The sequence below is a fragment of the Alosa sapidissima genome, chromosome 12 (genome assembly GCF_018492685.1).
Source record: "Alosa sapidissima isolate fAloSap1 chromosome 12, fAloSap1.pri, whole genome shotgun sequence".
Lineage (NCBI taxonomy): Eukaryota > Metazoa > Chordata > Actinopteri > Clupeiformes > Clupeidae > Alosa > Alosa sapidissima.
The window spans coordinates 13,871,099-13,891,860 of record NC_055968.1 but is presented as its reverse complement, the minus strand read 5'-3'; the positions used below and the strand labels follow the sequence as shown (position 1 = coordinate 13,891,860).

The 20,762-nt window shown below is 47.5% G+C and overlaps 1 protein-coding gene across 1 annotated transcript in view; it reads left to right on the top strand.

The window, feature by feature from the left end:
* fryl (furry homolog, like) overlaps positions 1-20,762 on the top strand; it is a 74,390-nt gene that overhangs the window by 42,857 nt on the left and 10,771 nt on the right. The window contains 17 exon segments of the mRNA XM_042056956.1: positions 266-387; positions 768-955; positions 1,897-1,991; positions 2,260-2,558; positions 2,850-3,182; positions 4,581-4,849; positions 5,208-5,348; positions 7,322-7,522; positions 8,062-8,223; positions 8,388-8,462; positions 8,782-8,958; positions 9,963-10,163; positions 11,439-11,621; positions 14,446-14,888; positions 17,794-18,001; positions 18,301-18,450; positions 19,102-19,200. Of these exon segments, the coding sequence (XP_041912890.1) occupies positions 266-387; positions 768-955; positions 1,897-1,991; positions 2,260-2,558; positions 2,850-3,182; positions 4,581-4,849; positions 5,208-5,348; positions 7,322-7,522; positions 8,062-8,223; positions 8,388-8,462; positions 8,782-8,958; positions 9,963-10,163; positions 11,439-11,621; positions 14,446-14,888; positions 17,794-18,001; positions 18,301-18,450; positions 19,102-19,200 (3,346 nt within the window).

The following is a 20,762-nucleotide window of genomic DNA, read 5'->3' as shown; positions in this document are numbered from 1 at the left end:
TTAAAGCCCTTTGTTTTGTTCCGTACCTGCAGCCATGTCTGACCGGATGGCGGTACTGTTGCCTTCTGTGTGTGTGTGTGTGTGTGTGTGTGTGTGTGTGTGCTCCAGTTTGCAGTGTCTGTGTTGGTATCAATCACTCATAATTTCATGCATGCCAGGCTGGTGTTCATCTACGGAGTGAGGTGTTCTCTGAAGTCACAGTACAGGCACACGCCACTTCCTGTCACTAACGCTCCCATCTCTGCCCTGATTGGTTGGTTCACAGGAAGCGGGGTCCCCTCTGGAACCACGAGGACGTGTCTCCGAAGAACCCCAATATTAAGAGCGCGGACCAGCTGAGCGTGTTCCTGCGGCACGTGGTCAACGTGTTCAAACAGACGCAAGCAGGTAAGCACACAGTCTCGGTCACTAGGGTGGACATACCATTATGTCACTATTTTGCACTATTTTGACTGCACGTCCTGTAATAAATTAGAGTTGTGTTCAGTCAGATCAATAATAAAATCAATAATAAAAGATCAATTTTTATTTATTTTATTTTTTTTAATGACTCTTTGTGTGATTCTGAACATATACACATGCAGGCCTGTGTGTTTGTGTGTGTGTTTGTGTTGTAATTTTGTGTGAGTGCATGTGTGTGTAACTGTTTGTGTTTTTATTGTGTGTGTGTGTGTGTGTGTGTGTGTGTGTTTTTATTGTGTGTGTGTGTGTTTTTATTGTGTGTGTGTGTGTGTGTAACTGTTTTGTGTGTTTGTGTGTGTGTGCAGGGTTCCAGCTGGAGCAGCTGCTGAGTGAGGCTGCGCTGCAGACAGCTCTGTCCTGCTCGTCCCGCCACTACGCCGGACGCTCCTTCCAGATCTTCCGCGCCCTCAAGCAGCCGCTCACCGCAGCCACCCTTTCTGACGTGCTCTCACGCCTCGTGGAGACGGTGGGAGACCCGGGAGAAGAGGCTCAGGTACCACACGCACACACACACACACACACACACACACCCTCTCTGACAAGCCAGTGCAGCTGGTGGAGGCTGTGGTAGAAAAACACACACATACACGCCGATCACACATTCTCAGCTTGCTCCACCGTCTTGTGGGAGGGTTACACAAACACACACACATACACGCACGCAGAGAGACTTCACAGAGAACATGCACCATATCAGGTTTACTGAAACCCTCCTAAGATTCATCTTCTGCTTGTTAGACACTGTTGAAGCTACAATGGAGGAGAACACACACACACACACTCACACACACACACACTCACACACTCACACACACTCACTCACACACACACACTCACACACACACACACACACACACACCCATACATGCTTGAACACACACATCCCCACTCTCCCAGGATGTGGATGATTCAAGGCTTACTGTAAAGGAGGTCTGTCCAGACACTGGGGACCATTTGCTCTGATTCACCAGCCAAGTGTGTCTATTTAAGGGTCAGACTCAGTGGGCCACGGCTCCATTTGCCTCTCATTTATGGCCAGTCTAGCCCGAGAGGCTCATCTCTCTCTCACACACACACACACACACACATTCTCTCTCTCTCTCTCTTTCTTTCTTTCTTTCTTTCTTTCTTTCTCTCTCTCTCTCTCTCTCTCTCTTTCTCTTTCTCTTTCTCTTTCTCTTTCTCTCTCTCACTCACTCACTCACTCACTCACTCACTCACTCACTCACTCACTCACTCACTCACTCACTCACTCACTCACTCACTCACTCACTCACTCACTCACTCACTCACTCACTCACTCACTCACTCACTCACTCACTCACTCACTCACTCACTCACTCACTCACTCACTCACTCACTCACTCACTCACACACACATTGTGTCTACATGTTTCTCTATCACTTATCACTCTTACCCTCTCTCTTTCTCAGGGCTTTGTCATAGAGTTGTTACTGACTCTGGAGGCTGGTATCGATACGCTTGCGGACACCATGAAGAACTATGACCTGCTCACTGCTCTGGCACAGTAAGACACACATCGCACACATCCACACATGTCCAAAACACACACACACCCCTAAATTATACATATAATATACTATATATGAAATAGGAACTATGAAATTGGAAAAATTTAAATAAAAAAGAATCCTGTGTTTTTAACACAATAGATCTCGATTTCTATCATCTATCTTGAAACACACTTGTGTCGGAACATATTTTGTTCCACGTTGGTACACTTTTGTGTGAAAATATTTTGCATCACTTGCCTGATCCCTATCTGCTCTCCGTAGGCCGTCATCCCACGATCCTCTGTTGGGCACCAAGTTTGCGATCAACCGCAAGAGCACGGGTCAGCTCAACCTGAGCAGCGGCGTGGGCCTCCTGCACGGCCACTACGGCCACGCTCGCTCCAACTCGTTGCGCGCCAGCCTGCTGGGCGAGCGCAAGGGCGACCGGCGCCGCAGCAACACGCTGGACGTGGCCGAGCGGCTCGGTGGGAGCCATGGCAACCTGCCGCGCACCAGAAGCCTGTCCTCGCTGCGAGAGGGAGGAGGGGGAGGCATAGCAGGTGGAGGCGGACCTGGCACAGGTGAGGAAGACTGATGTGTCCTTTCCTGTCAACTTCCTGTTGTTGTTTTGAAAGACTAGCTAATGCAATGTGAATGGCCCCTTCCAAAACAAGTAACTTCTGTGAACCGAACGCTGTGTAGTCCATTATCCCTTACATATTGACTTGTATGGATAGCAATCATTGTCTGTAAGTCGATACACATCTCTACACACACTTTTCACTAATGTGAACCTCACCTTTAGACCTTCACATGAACGCACACACACTCTTAACACATACGTACCAATTTCCCCCTTTTCCTCCCCCCAGGTGACCCGGCACCCCCGGCCGACCCGACCAACCTGATGGCGACGGTGTTCTGGATCGCGGCGTCGCTCCTGGAGTCGGACTACGAGTTCGAGTACCTGCTGGCGCTGCGGCTGCTCAACCGCCTGCTGGGCCAGCTGCCGCTGGAGAAGGCGGAGAGCCGCGAGCGTCTGGAGCGCGTGCAGGCCAAGCTCAAGTGGTACAGCTTCCCCGGCCTGCTGCAGCTCTTCCTCAAGGGCTTCACGTCGGCCGCCACGCTCGAGCTGACCATCCACCTGCTCAGCAAGCTCATCAGCGTGGCGCGCCACACGCTCGTGGACCCGCCGCAGGTGGCAGGTGAGGCTGGGCGCCAGGGGTCAAGGGTCGCAGGGTAGAAACGTGGGGGGGATGTGTGGGTCAAAGGCTGAGTTTGAGTGTCTATGCCGTGCCAAGAGGGGATGTGGGTGAGGTGGGTATACATTTGAGAGGGTGAGTGGTGCTTGTGTGTGTGTTCCTCTACGTGGATGTAGGGTTGTGTGTATACCTTTTAGATGGATCCTTCCAGCACGTTCCACAAAATCTCTGGTATCGGTATGTAGTTAAAAAAAACACCTCATTTGTAGGCTGCACTCTACAAAACATTTGAAATAAGGTGCCACTGATGCTAAACTGGTTAATCGTCCATAGCACAGACTTTTTTAGCATTGTACAGCCTTGATGTAGGGTTGTGTGTGTACCTTTAGGTGGATGTAGGGTTGTGTGAGTACCTTTAGGTGGATGTAGGGTTGTGTGTGTACCTTTAGGTGGATGTAGGGTTGTGTTTGTACCTTTAGGTGGATGTAGGGTTGTGTGAGTACCCCCAGGTGGATATACTGTAGAGTTGTGTGAGTACCCTTCAGGTGGATGTAGGGTTGTTTGTGTACCCCTAAGTGGATGTATGGTTATACCTCTAGGTGAATATATTGGTTGGGTATATTGTACATTTTGGTGGGTGAGTGCCATCCTTAAACCAGAAGACTTTGACAAGATTTGGGAAAGATTCTTGAAAGATTGTAGTCTTTTGAGTAAAGTTTGAAATGGGGGCATTAGTTAAAAGACTCTTTCATGAATCTTTCCCAAATCTTTTCAAAATCTTCTGGTGTAAAGATGCTATTAGCTGAATTGTGGGTGTAAAGGTATACATTTGCCTGTGTTTGTGTGTGTGTGCACGAGTGGGTGGATGTGTGTGTGAGTTGGGAGGTGTAGATGAAATTGATGTTGACACACATGGTGTGTGCTTGGCTAAAGTCATGCTCAAGAGATAAGAACAAGGCTCTAGCAGTGGATTTAAGTGCTTTCGGATTTAATATGACAGTATTATGGTCCTGTCTGGATCCTTATCAGGCCTAGAGTGGAGTGTGTGTGTGTATGCGTGTGTGTTGTAGGGCTTACACTTATAGACCAGACATTACATCAACAAATTCTCATTTGAACTCAGATGACTCTTAGTCAGCTGACCCAGGCAGATAGATGTTACCAATAATATGATATACAATAGGATGCAAGACATATTCACATGTTAATGAAATGTATGTCTTAAATTGCTTTAGCCTCATGTTAAGGTGGTAAACCATTGACAGACATTTGACCATATCACTGATTTATAAAGTTAATAATAATAAGTTAAAAAAAATATCTATTTATGTTGTTTCTTTTTTTTTTTCAATCCCGTTGGTATCACTGATTGACGTGTTCAATGCCGTCCCTTGTCGCCAGGTTTCCCTCTAAACATCCTGTGCCTGCTGCCTCACCTGGTGCAGCACTTTGACAGCCCGACGGCCTTCTGCAAGGAGACGGCGGACCGCATCGCCAAGGTGTGCGCCGAGGAGAAGTCGGCCACGCTGGCCAACCTAGCGCACATGATGAGCCTGTACTCCACGCGCAACTACTCGCGCGACAGCACCAACTGGATCAACGTGGTGTGCCGCTACCTGCACGACGCCTTCGCCGACATCACCTTTAACCTGGTCACCTACCTGGCCGAGGTGAGCTTCCTCACCTCCACCCCCCAGCTGGCTGTGTGTGCTGTGATGTCACAAGGAAATGCGTCAAGTAGATGCACCTTAAGTCTAGACCAGTCAAGTGCTTGGTTATTACCCATGATCTAGATATTAATTTCAACCTGTATAAATTTTCCAAATGAGTACACAAATCCTTGAATTTGCGTAAATCCTAGAGGGAACTATGCTGAAACCTGATGGAATGCCTTACATGTGCTGGATGTGAGACAGAGCCTTGATGTGTTCTCTCTCTCTCTCTCTCTCTCTCTCTCTCTCTCTCTCTCTCTCTCTCTCTCTCTCTCTCTCTCTCTCTCTCTCTCTCCATTGCTCTCCCTCCCTCTAGCTTCTGGAGAAGGGGCTACCCAGCATGCAACAGTCCCTCCTGCTGATCATCTACAGCCTGCTGAGCCACATCGACCTGTCTGCTGCGCCCGTTAAGCAGTTCAATCTGGAGATCATGAAGATCATTGGCAAATACGTGCAGGTCAGACATCACTGTTGTCTGGATAGCTTTAATGTAAATGACCAAGTAGGCAAGCTTGAGTTTTGAGCTCCAACACGATCATGAGTCACCTAAACCTACATCAGCAGCTTTTGCATCAGAATATGTTTTGCTATTGAACAAAATCAGAATGTTTGTGTAAAATCTAAGGAGAAAATGTGGATTTAGAACCAGCAGTACCCATATTTCAGTTAAAAGTCCTGGGCATCCTATCTGGCTAATGGTTTGAGCAGAATGATATGATGACCTCCATCCTGCTCCATTCCCCGGCCAGGCTGACATGTGACAAGCGGTGGGGGGGTCAGTCTCACGAGGCAGAGAGTCAGAGACCGCCCACTGTATCACCCATTCCCCTACTCATTCATGACTGTACATTTACATGGGCACCTTTGTATGCGATTGTGTATATTTGGCCCTCTGTCTGTGTGTGTGTGTGTGTCACTGTGTGTGTCTGTGTCAGAAGGAGAGCATCTTCCACCAGCCTTCAGGCTCAGCTCAGAGTGACACAGTAAGCTGGTGAAGGACAGTATGTGTGTGTGTGTGTTTTGGAACTGCCACATTATTCTGCCTCTTCTGATCTTTATGGAAGCCATTCACCGCACTGCACTGACCTCAGGCTGGCTGGAGAGGCGTTGGGGGAGGGGGGTGCCAGAAAAGGGGGAGGTGGTGTTCTTCTTTTACCTCCATTCCATCCTCCTACTCCTGCTCCCTCAGGCCAATTCTCCACTCACTGCTCTCTGACACTGGAGAGTGTGTGTGTGTGTGTGTGTATGTCTGTCTCTGTCTGTCTGTGTGCGTCCATGGGCAGCTTTGAGTGAGCAAAAGAGAGTCTGTTTATTTTGCACTATTGGGAATGCAGAGAGGCGTAAGAGCAGATTGTGTGTTGTTTTTTTGTTTTGTTTTTTTTTTTACAAAAATCGAAGTGAGTGAGTGTGTGCGTGCGTGCGTGCTACACTTGTCTCTATTAATGTGAAGAGCCGCCTTCCTGCCCAGTCGTAGAGTGCGTTTATGCGAAGTCCCGTTTTGCTCAGGAAATTGAATCAGTTTTTCCCATACTACAGAAATCAGTGGGCGGACTGTCCCATAATTATCACCATCCGCCTACTAATACCATTACCAGCAGGAACACACATTCTGTGAGTTACATGTGCCGTTTTCATACTGTGGTGTTGTCGCTGTAGTGTTGCTGTTTTAGAAAAAAGGGTAAACGTGTTTACCAGGAACACACATTCTGTGAGTTACATGTGCCGTTTTCATACTGTGGTGCTGCAGTGTTGGTGTTTTTAGAAAAAAGGTAAAAGTGTACGAGAAACCATTCACACAGTATATAACAAGAGCTTATTAAAATCGCTCATCCACAGTTCTGTTGAGTTGATCAGCACCACCAACAGTGCTGAGGAGAAGTGATTCCAAACAGTACTGTAGTGACGCTGGTGTACTCCGACTGTGGAGCCCTTGTTACATAACTCTGGGAATCAAGCCCTCTGGACTTTTACATTGTTTGCTTTGTTAGGAAATATACTGCAAGTTGTACTTGTTCAAGATGGATAATTATTTATTTTTAGATTATGTTGTAAGTGCTTTTACAACAGCTTGTATGGTTTTTATTGTTCTATAGGAAAGCAAATCAGTGAATCAATCCAAGATGTAGTACATTTTAATTATAATTCCAATACCTACTTACTATCAAAGCCAGTTATCACTGATAATTAAACAGGAAATGAAATGTAAAATGAATCAGTGCTTAAAGTTCTCAGGCACTGTGCCGTATTTCCGGTGTGGACCAGGCCTTTTATTAAATAAATAAATAAACAAACAAACAAACACACACATATCTTTATATACATGCATACAAACATTATTGGCTTTTGCAAATGGTAGCTGGTAGCTCCAGGCACAGGACTTTGCTTTGCTGTAAGCCCTGCTAAGTGTTTTGTGTGCTCTGTGCTGTGCAGAGCCCGTACTGGAAGGAGGCCCAGAACATCTTGAAGCTGGTGGTGTCGCGCTCAGCCAGCCTGGTGGTGCCCGATGAGGTCCAGCGATCCTACAGTACCGAGTCGTCCGGCTCGCCTGAGATTGCCTTCACACGCATCTTCAACAACTCCTCCAAGGAGCTGCCTGGCAAGACGCTGGACTTCCACTTCGACATTTCAGAGGTGCTGCCACCCTGTCCTCTTCCCGTTCGTCCTTCATCCAAAGCTCTTCTCTTTGCCTTTAATCATCTGTTTTAACCCCAAGCTCTTCTCTTTGCCTTTAATCATCTGTTTTAATCAGCTGTGGGGGGGCAGGCAAAGAGAAGGAGCAATGTCTGCCTTGATCAGACACTCATTACGATCAGATTTAGATCCTAGATGGCAGACATTTTAATTAAACATTGAGCATCTATTTGTTTGGAACTCAAAGAGCCTTTTATTTAATATAAAACCTCTTTCATAAAATGTCAAGTTTTGGATGTTGATGCCAAAGCAAACTTTGAATGGTTCTTCAAAACATCTATCACAGTACAAATTAGATAGCTCATCTCTGATGACTATTTGTTCATTTAACCAATTTTGGAAAAGAAAAAGTATTGAATTTGAATTTCAATATCTACAGACTTCTATAAGGTTTTGACAGCTGTACTGACCCCAGACCGTCTACAGACATTTGTTGGGTTTTGACCGTCACACTGATCCATGACCTTTTCCTCCCACAGACGCCCATCATAGGGCACAAGTATGGGGACCAGCGCACGGCGGTCGGTCGTAACGGCAAACCGCAGGTCATTGCTGTGACCAGGAGCACCTCCTCCACATCTTCAGGCTCCAACTCCAACGGCCTGGTGCCTGTCAGCTGGAAGAGACCACAGCTATCTCAGGTACTGTGTGTGTGTGTGCACACGTCTGCGTGTGTCTGGGTTTTTGTTTGTGTGTGTGTGCATGCATGCGTGTGTAACTGTCTTTATTCAAGCACTGTGGTGTTCATATATTCTCGCTAGTGGAATATAATGAGTAATGGCCGGTCTCTTTTCTGACGTTTCAGAGGAGGACCAGAGAGAAGCTGATGAACGTCCTGTCCCTGTGTGGCCCCGAGTCAGGCCTACCCAAAAACCCCTCGGTATGACCTCACCTCACTCCTGACCTTTCACCTATAATATGTCACACATATCCATGTCCTCATGTCACCGTAACAATGATGCACAAGATGGACTTAGTGGCTCAATGCCATTAACTTTTCCAGGTTGTTTTAATCTGGCATGGAAGAGGCACATGAGGGACAAAACCTTAAATCGTGTGTGTGTATAGAACTGTGTGAATGGTGTAGGGAGAGAACTGTTGTAAGAAATGAATGTGAAATTCTGATTATACTGTACGCACATGTTGTGCAATCAGCCTAGAATCCAGCTGATGCATTTGCTCTTTTCCCCGGCCTGCAGGTGGTGTTCTCCTCCAATGAGGATCTGGACTCAGGAGACCAGCAGACCAGTCTGATCCCCACCGTGGAGGAAGTGACGCGGGAGGAGGAAGTGCAGGCGGAGGATGCAGGAAGTGAGCAGCAGTTTGGAGTCTTCAAGGACTTTGACTTCTTGGACGTGGAGCTGGAAGATGCAGAGGTATGAACAGCCGCAGAACCTGTTGTATGTGTTAGATGGTGTTGGAGCCCTGAGCTGGCATCTTGAGCTATTCTTAGTCTCTAAAGACTGTTTTGAAAGTGATGTTTGGTTTGTAGGCTTCAGAAATCTTGGAAGAAACTCAATGTCACAGAATTTAAAAGAATAAATGAAGTTATATTTATGTATTATTAATGTTACTGAGATGGTTTGTGTGTAGGTGTGTGTTTATGTGTTTGCATGTGTATGTGTCTTAACAACTTGTCTAGTGTGTGTCTGTGTGTGTGAGAGCCTACTCTGGCACACCTCCATCTTGGTGTCGGCTGTGGTGTCTCACTCACTCTCTCACTAACTCCCTTCTTGTCTCTCCTCTTCTCTTGCCACAAGGAGCTGCAGGTAAGTTCTCCTGTATAGCACTGTGCTGTTCTGAGCCAGCGAGCCTCTCTGAGACTCTGTCACCCCTGCACTCTTTTTTTTTTTTTTTACTCGTTACCCCCTCCCCACAACTCTGGCCCTCACCACTTCCTGCCTTCCTGACAATCATCCAGTTTTTTTTCATTCGCTAAATGACAGTCGCTGCAGAGGGCAGCCAGTGGAGCATGCCCTGCCCAAGTCTGTGTGATACTTCAGCAATTCATGTGCCCCCCCCACCCCCCTTTTTGTTTGCTTGTGTAGAATCTGTTATGTGCCGTGTTGTGTTCTTACGGTAGTAGTCACAGCTCTAGAATCCCTGTGGGGATAGCCTCCATTGTGATGTGTTTGTGTGATAAGGCATGAAAGTCCTGCCAAGTGTGTGTGTGGTGTGCATTTTCGATTGGCTAGTCATTATTCCATATGCTCTGAAGGTAAACACTGTTGTTTAAAAGTTGATTAGAATATGCCATGAAAACACTGTATCAGCATATATGTCAGCTCTGTGGTGTTCTTCAATACACTTTGTTTTGGGGTCATTTCTCCTTCTCGGTGTATCAGTGTATGCTAACTGTGTTTCCTGTGTGTCCCTGTAGGGGGAGAGCATGGACAACTTCAACTGGGGTGTGCGGCGTCGTTCGCTGGACAGCATGGACAAGGGCGACACACCGTCGCTGCAAGAGTGCCAGTATACGGGCAGCACGCCCAGCCTCAACCTCACCAACCAGGAGGACACGGACGAGTCGTCCGAGGAGGAGGTACTGAGTGCTAGCCAGATTCTCAACCGATCCAACCTCGTAAGTTCCGCCCCCTTGGCCCTCTCCCCAACCCCCAAAAAGCCAACCAAATCCCCCTACCCCCCCCACCTATCCCAACCCCTGGCTCTCTGCGGGGGTGCAGGCATGGTGTGTGAATGTGTTGCTGAGCTGAGCTGAGCTGGGACAGGCTGGGCTGAAGCCACCGCCGCTGTGCCCCACCCAAACCTCCTCACCCTCCCATCCCCCATGCAGGCGCAGCCTAGACGCTTGCTTCCGCTGGTAACTGGCACGCCTCTTCACCCCCAGCCTCAGCCCTAGCTACCACCCCACGCCCTCCTCCCTTCCCCTGCGACCTCTGCCAGCAAGCTGAGGCTCCAGCTCTTCAGAGTGGCCTTTGGTGACTCTCCTCTCTGCCTCTCACCCCAATCCTCTCAAATGCTCTCGTTTTTTTATTATTATTTTTTCCCCTTTGTTTCTTTCTTCGGCTGGTAAGTAGTTTCCTGTGCTTTGGGACTCTTGGACCTCTCCTCTTTATATAATATAATAAACATCAATCTCTCACGTCCTGACTAATACTTTAAGAAACTCTGCCAATAGAAGTGTCATAGTAAAGGGATGATTCACCTAATAGCATGACCCGGTTCGACCCCCTGATTGTACCGAGAAGCTACCGGAATTGGGGCTTCGAGCATGACTTTCCTCCAGCATGCCCTGCTGTCATGTGGAATCTCCTCTAGCTCCTCTAACTCTTTCCTGCCTTTGCTACCAAGTGCCAGCAGCAGAGCAGGCCATCAGTGTTAGACCCGCAGGCACGCTGATGGGCCAAACGCCGCCTTGGAATGACACTCCTGCTCCTCATCCTCCACTTCCTCCTACACCACCTCTTCCTCTTTCTTTCTCCTTTGTTCCTCTGCTTGGTAGCGCACTGCGTGAGCAGGACTGAAGTGTGTTCTTTGAACTGCTGTGAATCTTAAACGACAAGAGACTGTGCTGTACTGAAGTCTTTTTAGCATGTGGCATGTTGCCTTGTTGAGAGAAGAGAATGTGGATTGAAAAAAATATATACTCTGAAGAACTGTTGTGACATTTGCTCTTGAAGTAATTTGCCAGATAACATTTAAACTAAGATACTTTAGCCAGTAACCCTGTAATTGTCCAACTTATACAGCATGTAATCTAAAACTCTCAGATCAAATCAAAACACTATCATCTGTTTCACTTTGTCTCGTTCAAGCTTTGCTATGTCTGTCTTGGACTTTTTGGACGATCACAATTTCCATAGTCAAAAACCCCTTGGTCTTTCCTTCCCCACAGCTTAATAGTGACTCTGCAACAGACGATGCCACATCCAATCACGTCGACTCGCTGCAGCAGTCCCAGGAGTCCTCCAGCAGTGTTCTGACAGAAGAGGCCACGCCCACACCACCTTTGCCCCGCCCCGACAGTCCAGCCCCTGAGACCACCCACTCCGACAGCAATAGCAGCCAGCCGCCTGAGGTGGGATCAATCGGGAATCAATATAAACTGTGGTGCACGGGTGCTTTCTAGCTTTCTCTCGACACCTTGCTATGCCTTCTCGCAATGCTCTCTCTCTTCACTGGTCTTGTTCTCCTCCTGAGTGTAATAGAGGGCTTACTCTTTCGGAGTTACCTCATACATTACTATTAAGGCTGGAGGGGAAAAGTTCCAAATGAAAGTGGCCTGGGTATCGGACCTTGTGGGACACCTTCTCTTCTTGTCTTTTGTGGCTCGATGATGTTAGTTGGGTTCTTTGTTTTTGTTAGACTGTCAATCTCTTATCCTCTTATTCTCTGTCTAGCTTGCTTTTCTGGGCTTTGCTGGGGTATTCAGCTGTTAGGGCTTGCTTGGTTGCTCGTTGTGTGATTTTTGGGGCAGAGATTGTCGTCGCAATCGACAAAACACCTCAGGCCTGCTGTGCTTGAACAAACCAGCCTGGGCCTTAAAAGTCTAGGAATCAGTTTAACTCGTGGAGAGCTTCTATTCTCATCCATGGACCAGCCAACACTTCTGTGAGTATACGCTGGAAGTTGTCAAGTGTAGCAAGAAGCACTCTTGACCCAAAATTACTGATTTTAGAAGAGACTAGACTGATCTTTAGTCAAAATGGCTAAATATTAACATACTAACCTGCAATGCTCAGCGTTTTAACACTACTAAAATGTCACTGTTTAGCTGTGGTAACTCATATTGCAGACATCTGTGTTCACCATTTAATGTTTTGGTTCCCAGCTTCCCATCATACAGCTTTAGCAGATCACGTTGGAAGAAAACAATCAACTGGACAAATGTGATGTTATTAAACAAGGCCTCATTAATTCAGTTGGTTGATATTTTGAGCTTTTAGCCCAATGAAACAGGTTCAAAATACACAGGAATGAAAAGGTTATTATTTCCGGTTGACCGTTGCGTCAGTGGTGTTCCTGGGCACCATTCATATTGAGAATCCCCTCCCACACCCCTTGTCACCCTCCCTCCCCTCCCTTCTGCGTGTTCAGATGTCTATGAATGAAAGCTTGACTCGGAGGTATTCGCCTGAGCCTCTTCCAACCCAGCTCGGTAGCACTGGGACTGGCTCCGCCGACGCCACTGTGTCGTATCTTGAAGATCAGCCCAAGGACATCTCCTCCATCATCCTCGGCTCTTAGCGTAATGAAGCCCCGAGATAAAACCATCAATACTCTTAGTCATCCACCCCCACCCCCACCCCCCCCACCCGGCTGTCGTGCAATGCCGCGCAGCGCCACGCTCCCCCTAAAAGCTTTCCGTAATACTGTGTGGCGCTTTGGCCATCCGCCACAGCCCTGCCTCCTGTTAATGCATTAGACTCTTAAATAAGGTAAAGAGAGAGGGATGGTGGGGAGGAGGAGGAGAACAAGACAACACGAGGGTTTTCAATTAGACTTTCTCTCTGGCCCCCCCTCCTCCATCCTCCTTTTTCTTTCTCCCTCTCTCCCCCTCCCTCTCTCTCTCCCCCTCTCTCCTCCCTCTGTTTCTCTCTACTCATCTCATTTCTCTCCCTTTCCCTGCCCCTCCTCTCTCTCTAATTTTTTTTCTTTCTCTCTCTCAAAACCCTCCCACCCTCTCTCTCAAAACCCTCCCTCCCTCTCTCTCTCTCTCTTTCTTTCTCTCTCTCCCCCTCCCTCTGTTTCTCTCCACTCATCTAATTTCTCTTCTGCTCTCACCCCCTCATCAGTATAGTGTGTGCTTAGCATACCCCCCCTCCCTCCCCCCAACCCCTTCGGAAAGCTTAAATGAAACATTTAGGCAGGGAGGGAGGGGGGATGAGACCACTGTGTTCCGGAAACCTGGCACTGGAAGCCTTGGGGCGGGGGGGAGGGGGGGTTGGAGGGGTCCGCAGTTTATTGCTGTCCTGACGTCTCTGATACAAGCGTCATTGCTTTACTGTCCCCTCACCGTTTTTGTGAAATAAATCTCCGTTTTATGGCCGGCTGCAGTGGTCTCTCTGAAACACTGCTTATTAGTGAGTCATGCCACGCTCTTCAATTAAGAAACGTTGCTGTAATGTCATTCAAGATGTGGCTCTCGTCTCGAATTGGACCGATGAATGGATCCATTGAGTGATTGATAGACACGTGTGGTACAAGGGAAGTGGGTTTAATTGGCTACGTTTCGCACCAGCTTTATGGTGCAGTCGTCTTAACTGGTTTGGTTTATAACACACCTCCCAGCGAAGCCAGCCACGCCAGTAGCCACAAATCTTTTTTTTTTTTTCTCTCTCTCTCCTCTAACAGGCTTTTCTCACCCCATGTCAGATCCTGGCGATGTCATGGTTTTATTAGCCCACAGGTGACCACTGGAGGTCTCAAGCACACAAACCCCGCAGATTGATTCGAAGCCCCCCATTTATTGATTCTCACATTTCCCAACAGAAACGCAATCTTTGGAATGGCATATCCATCTCGTGAATTGTGATGTTTTAATGGTCCCTCTGTGATATTAAGGCCCAGCGTTATGATCAGGAGTGGTCAATCCACCCATGTATGTTTCTCCGTTAGTGTCCATACATCTTGGGTGGAATGTTCAAGAATCTGCTGTGTAAGCATTAGGGGCAGTTATGGACATATGAAAAAAGAAACGTCGGGAAAAAATTAAATGAAGTGCGTGTGCGTGCTTGACTACATGTGTTTTGTATTAAATTAATGTGATTCTGGATGCATTATTCACATGCCTACTGTATTTGCCTATTACTGCAGGGCTGAACACATATATAGAAAATCTGGCACTGTTTTGAATCTGTGTCCTTGTCTATTTGTGTGTGTATGTGTTTGTGTGTGTGCAGGATGCGGTGAGTGTGACTGCGGCCGACGAGCTGAGCAGCAGTGTGAGCGAGGACACGGGCTTTGGGAGCGTGCCGCCGCTGCCCTCCGACGTGACTGAGCTCTGCTGCGACTCGTCCCTGCCCGACTCCCAGGACCCCCACGACGAGCTGGACCCGGCCCCCCCTCCCCCGCCGGCCATCGACAGCCCGCCGGGGTCCCTCTGTGAGGTGGAGGAGGACGAGGGCGGGGGGCCCACCTCTCTGCCCATGCCCATAGTGCCCCTGCCAGCGCCGCCCGTCCCGGTAGCCGCGTCCCTGCTGCCGCCGGAGCTGCTGCCCGCCAACCTGGGCTCGCTAGCCGACAGCCCGGCGGGGTCGGTGTGCGAGGACGACGTAACGATGGCACTGAAGGAGCTGGACGAGCGCTGCGAGGAGGAGGAGGCCGACTTCTCCAGCATGTCCAGGTAAGGAGGGCAACCATGACGACGATGCTCTGTCCAACTCCGTCACATGACGACCGAGTCAAGCGGTCAAGAGAACGTTTTGAAAGCGGGGAGTTCTGCTCAAATCAAATTAACAGTGATTTCCTGCCTACTGGTCCAGCCATTGATCTTGCTTGCGTAGCTACTCTGGTGCACAATTGATGCTGCCTTCTATTTTATTGCAGTTGCATGCTAATGTTGGTAATCAGGGAAGACATATGCCCAGAAGTATGTGCCCAAAAATCCAGCCACCCGGAAATGTGATAATGTAGCTTTTGGCAGAGTATGATTTTAATGTTCTCTTTAAAAAAGTAAAACTCGGCTCTGCTCAAAGACGTGACTGCGCTATCAGTGGCACTATTTTTTATTTGAAACATTAACATAATAAGTGGAGGGTGTCTGATATGTTTGTAGTGCACATGTGTCGAAGTGAACTGAGTCATTTATCTGTGTCACGCCTGTAAGAATTGAGGGTTAAGTAGCTGTGGACTGGTTCATAGTCAAGGCTCTCTCTTGGTCTTATTGTGGGTGATTTATTAGCAGGTTTATTAGCATGCTGTGTTCAACACTTCAGTGGCACCAGGGGAGTTGTAGAGTCTGTAAGGGTTGTGTGTGTGTGTGAGATTAAGTGCTTTAGTTGTTTGAGATGAACATTGAATACCTCGTCTGTGTCTTCACGCCAAGACACCTTCTCCATCGGAGAAAGCTCTCGGGAAAATTTGTCTTGCCTCAGAAACTTCTCACGGCAGGTATTAGGCAGGCTGTTTTAAGAACTTGCGTCCCAGGGCTGTGACAAGGGGCTGGAGGAGAGGACACGATGGGTGGAGGGGTGGATGGATGGGTAGGGTGGCCAGTGCGGGCAGTGATTTGGTGAGCTCATAGCTGGCTCAGGCCCCCCCTTGGCTCTGTCTGCGGCTCTGCCAGAGGGGTAGGGGGTGGCAGGGGAGGCCCAGCCACCAGGACGCCTGTTTGAAGGTGGGCCAGCTTCAGCTCCTCCTCTCAGTGGCCAGACTTCCAGCTGAAGGTGGGCCAGCACTGGAGAAAGGACATTGGCACTTATTTAATTAAGACTGGCTGAAAAGGGTACACACACACACACACACACACACACACACACACACACACACACACCCAGGTCTTAAATGGTCTTCTGTTTTATTATATAACCCCCTATTCACAGATAATGCATACCTTTTTCTTTTCTTTTTTAGGTAAAAACATACACTTATCACTAGGGCTCTCACTTATGTGAAAAAATCCTGTTAGATTCTTGAGACATAATTGTTCATTGAATCGATTGTAAAATCGATTTTTCATGTCTAAAGACGTTTCAATTTTCAACGCCAAATATAGGCCAATCCACGAACAACTAACAGGCATTAGGACGAACGTAAAGGGGTCGCTTGAAGACGCACAAGCCAGCAATATATCTAATGATTTCTTGGCGTGAAGTTTCGTGCACAATGACAAACAGGAGTGCAACATTCTCGAAAAACAATAAGCAGAGTGGACTGCCATAACATCAGTGAAAAAGATTACTGCAGGCTTCAACGTGGCTGCGTTTACAATTAGAAATGTCAAACAAATTTCGCCTACGTAGGAACTCACGACTGCACAGTTTGCATACCGCTTTGTCCTTCTCCATAGTTTGATATACCCAAACCCCGAAGTGCTTCCATATCGAACTCCTCAAGTTATTAGGGCCTATAACTCGTCTCTCTCATGTCGCACATCTCTCTCATGTTGGTTAAAATCGATTCCCTATTTTAGTTTTCGAAACTTGTGTTGGTTAGTCCAATCGATTGTGCAATCGATTTTCGAACGTGAAGTGACAACCCTACTTATCGCACACGCACACGCACACACACACACACACACACACACACACACACACACACACACACACACACACACACACACACACACACACACACACACACACATTCTCATACACACTTGACAGGGGCCGTTAATTTTGGAGCAGAGAGGGCCGGTGCGTGATTGATTTGCTGGTTGAGATGGCTGCTTTCCAATTGATTCTCCCTCTGAAAACAGAAGACCTTTAGTTAATGGAAGTGAGTGTGAGAGAGAGAGAGAGGGAGAAAGAGGAGTGAGTTTGAGAGGGGTTCAGGGAAAGTGTGTGTGTGGGAGGGAAGCTGCACTGGGGGTAGTTGGGGCCTTGGCAGAGCTGCGTGGTTGAGATCCTCTGTGCAGATAGACAGCAGCAGTAGCAGCAGTAGCAGCGCTAGCATTTGGGGCACTAGCGCAGTGGGCTAGCACAGCAGGGGCACAACACATCACAGAGAGAGCGAGGGAGGAGGGGGAGAGAGAGAGAGAGAGAGGGGAAGTCGGAGGGAGGGAGGGGAAAAAGAGAGGGACAGGGAATGCAGCGGAGAGAGGAGTGAAAAAATGAAGGTGAAGACGAAGACCGTGGCTTCCAAGCCCCTGAGCAGCGCAGGCTTTCGATTCTTGTACTCCGTGTGCTTCATCAAGTTCTTCGGCCCCACAGGCCTGTGAGTACACATCCGCGTGCGTATGTATGTGTGTGTGTGTGCGTGTGCGTGGAGGGAGCGAGATGGGGAGCAGCCGTGTGCTTTTTTTAACGTCCTGTGCCTCTACAGCGGATCCTGGCTCGGGCACTGCAGCAGAGAATATCTGCAGTGAAAGAGAGAGGGAGAGAGGGGGAGAGAGAGGGGGAGAGAGAGGGGGAGAGAGAGGGAGGGAGAGAGGGAGGGAGAGAGGGAGGGACAGGGACGGTGCAGGAGGAAGCTTGCTGATCCATGTGCTTTCAGCTCAAGTTCCTGAGTGTGTGTATATACACGTGTGGGTGTGTTTGTGTGTACGTAGCCAACATGTGACCTCTGTGTGTGTGTGTTTCGTACTGCAGTCAAGATGAGGCTGACACAGAGGGCTTTCAGGAGACCCAGGCCTCCCCGCCTCCATCGCCTTTTCTCTCAGCCATCCTGGCCGCCTTCCAGCCCGTAGCCTACGACGACGAGGAGGACGCCTGGCGTTGCCATGTCAACCAGATGTTGTCGGACACAGATGGGTCCTCTGCCGTCTACACTTTCCACGTGTTCTCCAGACTCTTTCAGGTGTGTACTCTCGTATACATTTTTTTACAGATGGTCAGAATATACAGACAATTACGGAATGTCTTTATGACCTTAAGGCATTATATGACACATTAAATTTGTATGTAAATGTTATGTTTGTTTATGGGAAACACAAACATGGGTACAGGCTTTGCTCTGTCTTTACTCCATTTTCACTGGTACTGGTCTGAAATGAGTTAGTAACAGAAAAGCAATAAAAGGCCACACTTGGCATTTGATTATTTTATTTGGTTTATGGGTGTTGACATCATGGGCTATCATTGCTTTTTTTATTGCAGAGCATCCAAAGAAAGTTTGACTCCATTACCCATTCTTCTGTGCACTTCCTGGGGGAGAGGCTCCAGCGAATGGGCAACCAGTTCCTCAGCTCCCTGGAGGTCATGACCTCCTGCTCCCAGTGCCCTACTGTGCTGCTGGATGCAGAGACGGTGAGTACAGTCCAGCACAGGAGTGGACAAACACAGATCAACAGCACGCACTTAAGACGGCATCATTTACATTCCGTTTATTTACTTTCCATTTATTTAAATTTGCATTTATTCATTTAGCAGACGCTTTTTTTCATCACATGTGCATCAAAAGCTCTCACACATGGTGCAAAAGTAACTGTATAATAAAAGTTAAAACAATAATAATTATTATTGTTATAATTATAATAATTATTATGCTTATTATTGTGTCTAATTAAATATAATTGTATTATTGTGTATACTTGTGTTATAATAATAACAATAATAATTATTATTATCATAACACATTTATTTATGTAGCACTTTTCAAACACTGAGCACAAAGTGCTTTAGAGAGGGAAAAAACAGTAACTTTATAAGACAATAACAGTGATTGTTTGCATAGATAGTAGTCATCCGATCGTGTGTTTGTGTGTGTACATCTCATGTACAGGTACTGACGTGCAAAATCTGTGTTCATAGTATAAGCATGTATGTGCATGTGGAATAATATACTATGTTTATTATACAGTATATTATTATATATGTTATTGTTTTGTTTGCCTTTTACTTGCTTGGATCATAATTATTAATGTGTGTATGGTATATATGTGTGTGTGTGCGTTGCAGTTGGTCTCGTGTGGTCTGCTGGAGACACTCAAGTTCAGTGTGCTGGAGTTACAGGAGCACCTGGACACCTACAATGGCAAGAGAGATGCCGCCCAGCAGGTGACCCCCCCCCCCCCCCCCCCCCCCCCCTTCACACACACACACAGAGAGACACAGACACACACATTAACCCTGTTTATCAATGGAAAATGGCACTAACCCTGTTTATCAATGGAAAATGGCAGATCTATTAGATCACTTACCTCGTAAGACTAATTTTTGTAATGTTGATAAATACCTTAGCTGTGGCAGGGGCCATCTCTAAATAGCCTCGTGCTTCCTGTGTGGGGGAAATTGAGAAGGAACGTCTGTAAATGACCTTTCCCTCCGCACACAGAGACTGCCGAGTCCGCCGCGTGCAGATAAACAGGGCGAGTAACATCGTCATCGTCGTCGTCATCACAGGCCTACACTGGATTATATTAAAGCTCTAGAGTGAATTTGGCCCCGGCCTGCTTACGTAGCGTTGGCATCATCAGTATGGCACACACACACACACACACACACACACACACACACACACACACACACACACACACACACACACACACACACACACACACACACACACACACACACACACTTGCGCACAGACACGCAGATAAAAATACCCTCACCCACCCATAGCTCCCCTAAATCAGTTAGGCCAGAAGAGGGTATGGGTGGGGAGGGGAGAGATGGGATAGTGCTGGACTGAGTGGGGGTTGGGGTGTTCTGGAGACTGTTAGTGGATGAGGCAGCAGGTCTGGTAGAGGATGCTTGCTCTCTCTCTCCCTCTCTCTTTAGGCCCTTTCACACTGGCAAAATCGCCACGATTTTATGTACCAGAATCACGGAACGACTGTCCCTTTCACATAGGCCGAGGCGGAACGGCGGGACAAAGTGTCTCGCCAAATTTACTACCAAGCCCCCTAGACATTTTGCCGAGTTTTTTCGTTCCGCCACCAGTGTGAATGGGTCAAGGCGGAAAGGGGAATCTGGGCGGGCATTTCAATGCTATGTCCAGCCCACCACAGGAGATTGCAAATAAATCTAACTGATCAAAAGCAGCAATAACCGAGACCGCACATTATGTCAATCTATAAATTCACAAAGTCTCCAGTCATTCAATGCCTGCTAGAGTTGACTGTAGCTTGGAATGCAATCAGTTGCCATAATAGGCCATCTTAAAATCCAGTGATAAAACAAAGCATGAACTCATGAGCGTCTGTCTGCCCTATATGTATATCCTCTGATTGTAATGCTTATCTAGGCGATATTTGTAACATTTATTTTGTATTTGGCCTGTTATAAAATCATGTAGACTTATTGAACAATTGAAACACATTAGGAACCGCAAAGTTGGAGACATGCATAAAGACATTGCTGCAAATTTAAAACCGGATTACTCTGGAATGGCTAACTGCAGGGGAATGCTTTACACCTTTATGTTCGGTAAGGTCTGCTGTTTATTCTGATATATGATTTGTCATGTGTTGAGGGAAAGTTTGCGAAGTATTCCACCAAGATGAATGGGTAGGGAGACGGGCGCAAAAAAATATGATTAAATTAAAGTTACTTTTCTCGTGAACCGTTTACCACAACAACTAACCACTAACATCGTTTAAAGGCTGAGAAAAAGC